The following is a 7,083-nucleotide window of genomic DNA, read 5'->3' as shown; positions in this document are numbered from 1 at the left end:
AAACACAAATCAAACATTTTAAATGGTCCCATCAGATTTCAATCAAAATCTGCACTCAAGACAAATGCGAAAATTAAAGTCTCTGTACACAAGTCATAATGGCTAACGTTTACAAACCATTCAGTTCAGACCACTTTCTGAGGACAACCTAAACTGAAGACAAAGCTATGTGTGTGCCACAAAAACTGATCAACTTCCTTCAGGCTACGTTCACAGTAGGATGTTGCGTTGTGATGTGATGTTAAAGTTGCAACACAGCATTACAACGGAAAAAAAAAAAAGTGGTAACGCACATTAATTCTGTGTTACCGTCGTATACAGTAGGTACAGTAAAGCATACAGGCAATGAAAAGTATGCTTTCCTGTACCTGGTAACATGTGCATTTAGAGGAAACCATAACGCTACATTACAAAGCAATGCTAACGTTGCACTGTGAACGTCCCATAGGCTTATAATTGCAGTGCGATAAGCTGCGTTAGAAGTCTATATATCGCAGGTCTGCAACATCCCACTGTGAACGTGGCCTCAAACCGCAACTGATGTGCATTTAAACTTATTTTGAAATTATGACCTGAGGTCAAAGGTCCTGATGCAATAGCTCTTAAGCTGCATTCACACAACAGCTTTGTATCGCCTAAATAAAAAATATTGTTTATGATCATTTTGGATGACAATGGGCTCTATTCACAAAGCATTACCGCATCCGGTAATGCTCAAAACAGCTGATTCTACTCATCACATTCCCAAGTCACAATTCACTAAACCTGCTACCGCACACAAAATCACATTTCCCGACTAGTGAGGTAAATTAACGATTTGTGTGCTAATCACCCTAGGAAATATAAATTCACAAAGCTTACCGCACTTTATTTACCGGCCAAAAGTGTCTGTAATTTTCTCCAGCCCACAGCAGCCGATAACCTGCTCTCCCCATGCTGTCTCTGTGCGGTAGAAGAGCTCCCCCTGGTGGCTGCAGCACATCTAAATGGAAGATGTAGTCACAAACACAGCTCCCTGCCTGCTGCCCTGCTGGAAGGCTAGTGACACTTGAGGTGCCTACACACATGCGACTATAGTCGTTTGAAACGATCGTTCCCAGATCGTTTCAAACGACGATCGTTTAAAAAAAAAAAAGCAACCAACGATCATTAAGTCTAACGACGGACGAGCTAGATCGTTAAAAACGAACGATCTAGCTTGGCGGATTTTTACCAACGACAATCGTTTGCAAAAGTAGTACATCGTTGGAAACAGTCGTTCGTACTAGGCTTGACATGCGCATTTCGCTATTTCTCCATGAAACTTCTCATTTTTATGCACAAGCGCAATAGTTGCTTTACGTGATGTAACGTTCGTTCTAACGATCAGATCGTTACACACACATTCTAAAACTAACTTTACTTAGGTCGTTCTTTCATCAATTAAAAGTTCGTTCAGCATTAGGCCTGGTGCACACCAGAGGAGTTTTTCTGAGCGTTTTGAATTTTTAAATCTGCTGCTAATGTTATCCTATGTGTCTGTGCACACTGGAGCAATGAGGTTTTGTAAAAAAAAAAAAACCATAGCATTACATTGGGAAGAGCTTTTAGAGGTTTCAAAAGCTCTTCTTAATGTAATGCTATGTTTTTTTTTACAAAACCTCATTGCTCCAGTGTGCACAGACACATAGGATAACATTAGCAGCAGATTTAAAAACTCAAAACGCTCAGAAAAACTCCTCCAGTGTGCACCAGGCCTTACTGACCAGGGCTGAATTGAGGCATGTTTGGTAAACTACCGAACTTCTGCCTCATGGGGGAAAAGTTTTGTGAATTGGTGGATAAAAAAGGTGTAAAATACTACATGAGGTATTTTACTTCCAAATTTTTTTTTACCGCACTGCTTATTGTGAATAGAGCCCAATCCAGTATATCTACAGGTATCCCCACATGTCTGCAGCCACATCCTTGGCAATCTGATATCTCGGACAATACTTTTTCACCTTGTTCATCCTCCCCCACTTCCTTGCATAGGGAAAAAAATTGCCCAAACCATCTTATTTCCTTAACATTGTAATTGCGACCACTCAAATTGTGAGAACCGTGTTTGCCGATAATCGTGAATCGCTGGCCATCCGCGGCAGTGAGACCACTGCTGCATACTTTTTATTGCACTAGCAATCACAGACAATTCGGTGATTAGCTGTAAAACACATGCTAATCGCCCGAGTGTGAATGCGTCCTAATCCTGCATATGTAGTTTTATTGCTTGTGACTCCCTTGTGACTAATGATATAAAAAAAAAAAAAAAAAAAAAATATTTGGCTTATAAGTGCAGGTGGACAAAGGATTATGTAGGCTGCATAAACCTCCCCCAAATTACCCAGTTCTGGACTCCGCACTGGTATACTGGCTAGATGATGACATGACATCATTACAGGGCAGGTAGAAATGTAGCACTGCCCGAAACTGCAGATGGTAAAGAGACCAAGGTACAGCTGCCACTAACCAAGATTTACGGTTAAAGTACTTTTACATTTTTATGAGTTCAGGTCCACTATTAGGTGGTACTCATCATGGGAGGAGAAGTTCTAATTTACTTACCCCCATGAAACCTTACACATCCCTCGGTTTCCTTCCATCGCGCTCTGTTGGTCAGCTGAGCCCCTCCAAAGGTTCACTGAATGGACCAGTCAGAAGCTACTGTGCATGACCAGTCCCGGCCGCACACGCTGTGTGGCCAGGGGCATTCTGTGCATATGCAGAATGCTCCCAGCCAGGGGAGTGTGAGCAAGGACTTGCATGGCCTGGACAGTGCATGCGCAGTTGTTCACAATGGGCAATCATGCGGAGGGCTAAAACTAATCAACAGAGCGCAACATGAGGAAACCAAGGGACCTGCAAGGCTTGGTGGGGCTTTAGAAGCCACAGGTAAGTAAATTAGAGCTTTTTCTCATATGACATATATATATATATATCTATCTATATATATATATATATATATATATATATATATATATATATATATATATATATATATATATCTATCTATATATATATATATATATATATATATATATATATATATATATATATATATATATATATATATATATATATATATATATATATATTCTACAAGACATACAGGATTTTTTTCTTTTGTTTGGAAAGCTAAATTTCTGTTTAACACAAAATCTGAGCATTTATGTCAAAGTTTTCGTCCGATATGGCAAAGGTTTTGATATGCATCCAGTTTTCAAGGATAACTAAGTACCAACATAGTTGTATTCCCTTTTCTTCATTTAATCTTCCAAATTGAAATATCTCTTTTTCCCTTTGACAAGACAGCAGCCATGCTTTTCCCTTTAACTAAGAGATGTGAAGGACCCGAGTATCTCGAATTAGAAGCAGTCAGCCTGCTGGGAGATATTCTACGGTAAACTGATATTAACAGTCGTCTTTAGTCGCTAAGAAAAATTCATACATATGCTATGTACACACATTTCTCCTATATCTCTCACATCGAGACCTTTTAAAACACGTGTCAAACACCAGGGCAGGAGTAACCAAAGAACACTGGGGTAAGATAATCGGGTAACAAAATGATACCACTGAGTTTACAGCCAAAACGCCAGAATAAAGGGAATTAATGTGTGCAGTTTCCCTTCTCTGGCCAACAGCTACCCAGAAACTGTCACGGTATGCCATCCTTCCGCTGGCAGCATTGGGATGGTGGTACTGCCCAGTCATAGATATAGGATAACCTTAGCTTGACCTCCTCTTTGCAGAGTTTGTTTTCCTTGGCCAATGTCTGGTGTTTCTCCAACATATCCTCAATGCTCTGCTTGTGAGTGACAATGTATTTGTTATTGCAGCCTCTGGACTTGTACTCTGTGTCAAAACGGGGGTCATGGACCCGCTTCACATCCACAGGAGCCAGCCAAGTCCCCAGAGAAACATCCTCATTTTGCCATTGGGCTAAGTAGTCTTTGCTGAGGCTCAAATAGTGTACCAAGTCCCAGGAGAGTATGTAGCCACCGCCCAGAGCATAGGGCAAGTAATAGTCACATAGCACCCAGGTGCTCTCCTTCCACTTCCCAGCAGATTTCACTCTTCCTCGACCAGAGAAGAAGCCCCAGTACAGTCGGCGGGGCTCTTTGCTCTTTAGCTCCTCCAGCAAGACATCTAGTCGAGCAAATGTGTCATCATCTGCTTTCAAGACAAACTTGTAATCAATGTGCTGGTCCAACCACACATACATGAGCAACAATTTAGCCGTCAGGTTGTCATAAGAGTCTTGCAGCTCAGGTAGCAGTAGCAGGTCACCATGTCGACGCTGTTCCATTTCCAATGAGGCGGTCTCCTCCTCCCCTAGGCCCGCTGTCCCAATGACAAAGCGGCACCACAAATCGCCCTCCGTTCCTCCACCGCGGGACGCAGCCGAGAGCCAGGTGCTGCGGATAATACTCCGCCTCTCTGTGTATTTGGGGCCACTAGCAATCAACACCACCAAGAATGTAGAGACCTTTTTTTCTGGCAGCGAATCCTCCAGTGCCCGCGGAAGAAGTTGGCGTTGAGCGCCACTTTGGTGTGGCAGGGCTCGGGGCCCAAGAGGCTTCATGTTCTCAGAAGTACATTTGGCAAGGTATAACAGAACCATGCCAAAGAAAGCTAACCCACCTAGGCATAGTGCCGTCTTATGGCGACACACCAGCCTTAACACGTTCATGGCCGACAGTAAATTCCTCTCACATTCCTTTCAGATTTCCCTTGCTGACAGTCACGCGACTAGAACCGACACGCGAGCCGAGCAACTTGTTCTCATCGGCCTCTCCAGCTGCAGCGCATCATCTCACTGTGCATCCCGCAATGCCTTCGTACTACACCACCCGAGTACGGGAGAATCCAGCTGCGGAGGAGCATTTCCGGGTTAAACACCCCAGCTGCATCATAGGATATGTAGTCCTGCTGTAGCGTCAGCGGGCTCAGCGCATGCGTACTTGCTTAGTGCTTGCCTTGCAGTGGAGAGTGGACACTGGACTTTGGGTTGCCGAGTTTTTACAGTGTTTTCTGTCGCAAAAAACTGTAAGCGGAAAGAATAGGTATCTGAAAAGCAGTGGCGTAGCTAAGGAGCGGTTCCCCCCAAGCACTCTATACATACGGTAACAATTGATACGGTGTAATGTCTGATTGCGCTGCCCGGAAGCACCCTTCCACACTGAGTAGCACGCATGCTCAGTGTGAAGTTAATGAAGCTGCTGGAGATAAGATACGAAATATCTGCGCTCCCACACCTCTTACAATCCCCAAATTTTCAGGGTAGGGAGGGGACCCCCCGAACGACCTCTATGCCAAATTGCAGCCCCCGAGCCCCGCTGGTTCAGGAGATAGATTACAGAAACCTATTTCGGGAACCAGCGGGTCTCGGGGGCTGAAATTTGGCATAGAGGTCGTTCGGGGGGTCCTCTCCCTACCCTAAAAATTTGGGGAGTGTAAGAGATGTAGGAGCGGAGATATTTCGTATTTTATCTCCAGCAGCATCATTCTATAGAAATGTGGCCGCACAGTCTCCTACGGCGCATGCGGGGCAGCACAAATCCACAGGCAGCGTAATCAGACACAACAACGGCGCACCAAAACCTGCCAAGTACAGCCACAGTGTCAGAGGTGCAAGAAGGGGGTGGGGAGCAGTTTGTTAATGGTTACCACTATTCAAAGTATCTATAGAAGTGATTATTATGAGCACAGGCAGGACCAATAGAGAGCTAATACTGTGGTTGAGCGGGGGGCCCCTGTGGCCCAAGGGCCCCGATGCGGTCGCTACCTCTGCACCCCCTATTGCTACGCCCCTGGAAGGATATAAATCAGAAAAGTAGTGTTTAACCACTTCCGGATTCTCGGAGCGTATATACACGCCCCTGAATCCAGAAGTGTATACCATGGAAACGTTCCATGTCAGCTCACGGAGGGTGTCTCCGTGAACACCCTGCGAGCCGATCGGCGGCTCGCAGGGTAAATGTAAACACACGGGGAAGATCTTCCCCGGTGTTTACATGTATACGGCGCTGCTGCGCAGCAGCGCCGTAGAGGAGATCGGCGATCCCCGGCCTCTGATTGGCCGGGGATCACCGGCATCTGATAGGCTAAAGCCTATCCCATCAGGCGCAGGACGGATTTCCGTCCTGCGCCGCTCACAGGGGGAGGGAGAGGGAGGGAAGGGGAAGGAGGCCAGGAAGCGCTGCGGAGGGGGGCTTTGAAGAGAGATTGAGGTGAAAAGGATGAGGAGGCTGACATTTATTCCCCTTTATGGAAAATTAGAAAAACGTATAAAAGCATTTGATAAAGGTCTCTGACCAAAACATGATGCTACTTGTAAGCTCTGGTGTTTGAAGGAATAAAGCAACACTGATGCATAAAAATCCAGGTCGAGTCCCGAGTCTACTTTCTTATCTGGTCTATTTAACCCCACAGGGTCGGGGGCTTCTGGTTTGATTCCCCCGTCAAAGAATTGTTGAATGTCTATGGATTTGGCCTGAGGTAACTCTGTGTACATGGAGTTGTTTCTCTTTAAACAATGTAGATTCCTTGGCTGTCCTGCCGATCGTCTTCCTCAAATACATTTAAGCTGGCCATACACTAGGCCGATTCCCGCCAGATCGACAGCAGATTCGATCACTGGGATCGAATCTGCTGTCACATCGTTCCCGCAACACGGCGAATTTCGATCCATTTCATCCGATCCCGTCGATCGCTCAGTGCGGAAAATTACCGTCGATCGCCCGCGGGTAGGGAGCGCGTCGCTAGCGGTGTTCGAGTACCCGACGACTGGCGCAATAGAGCCCGCATACATTACCTGCTTCGCCGGCACGACTGCCCCCGGTCACCGCTGCTCCGTCTCCGCGCTGGTCTGGTCTCCGGGTCCGGCATGCTTCACTTCTTCTAGCCCGGCAGGAAGTTTAAACAGTAGAGGGCGCTCTACTGTTTAACCACTTAACGACCGCCTAACGCCGATAGCCGTCGGCGGGTCGTTAGTGGTATAGCATGGAAACGGCAGCTCGATTGAGCGGCCTTTCCATGCCAGTTCACGGAGGCTGTCTCCGT

General features: G+C 45.9%; 1 protein-coding gene across 1 annotated transcript; it reads right to left on the bottom strand.

Annotated features, from left to right (window-relative positions):
* Positions 1-3,122: 3,122 nt before the first annotated feature.
* Positions 3,123-4,921, bottom strand: B3GALT6 (beta-1,3-galactosyltransferase 6). Its single transcript, XM_068242771.1, has one exon. The coding sequence runs from the start codon at positions 4,709-4,711 to the stop codon at positions 3,677-3,679; it is 1,035 nt and encodes a 344-aa protein (XP_068098872.1). The 5' UTR covers positions 4,712-4,921; the 3' UTR covers positions 3,123-3,676.
* Positions 4,922-7,083: the final 2,162 nt, after the last annotated feature.

This window comes from Hyperolius riggenbachi, chromosome 6 (assembly GCF_040937935.1).
Source record: "Hyperolius riggenbachi isolate aHypRig1 chromosome 6, aHypRig1.pri, whole genome shotgun sequence".
NCBI lineage: Eukaryota > Metazoa > Chordata > Amphibia > Anura > Hyperoliidae > Hyperolius > Hyperolius riggenbachi.
This window is presented reverse-complemented; position numbering and strand designations above follow the sequence as displayed.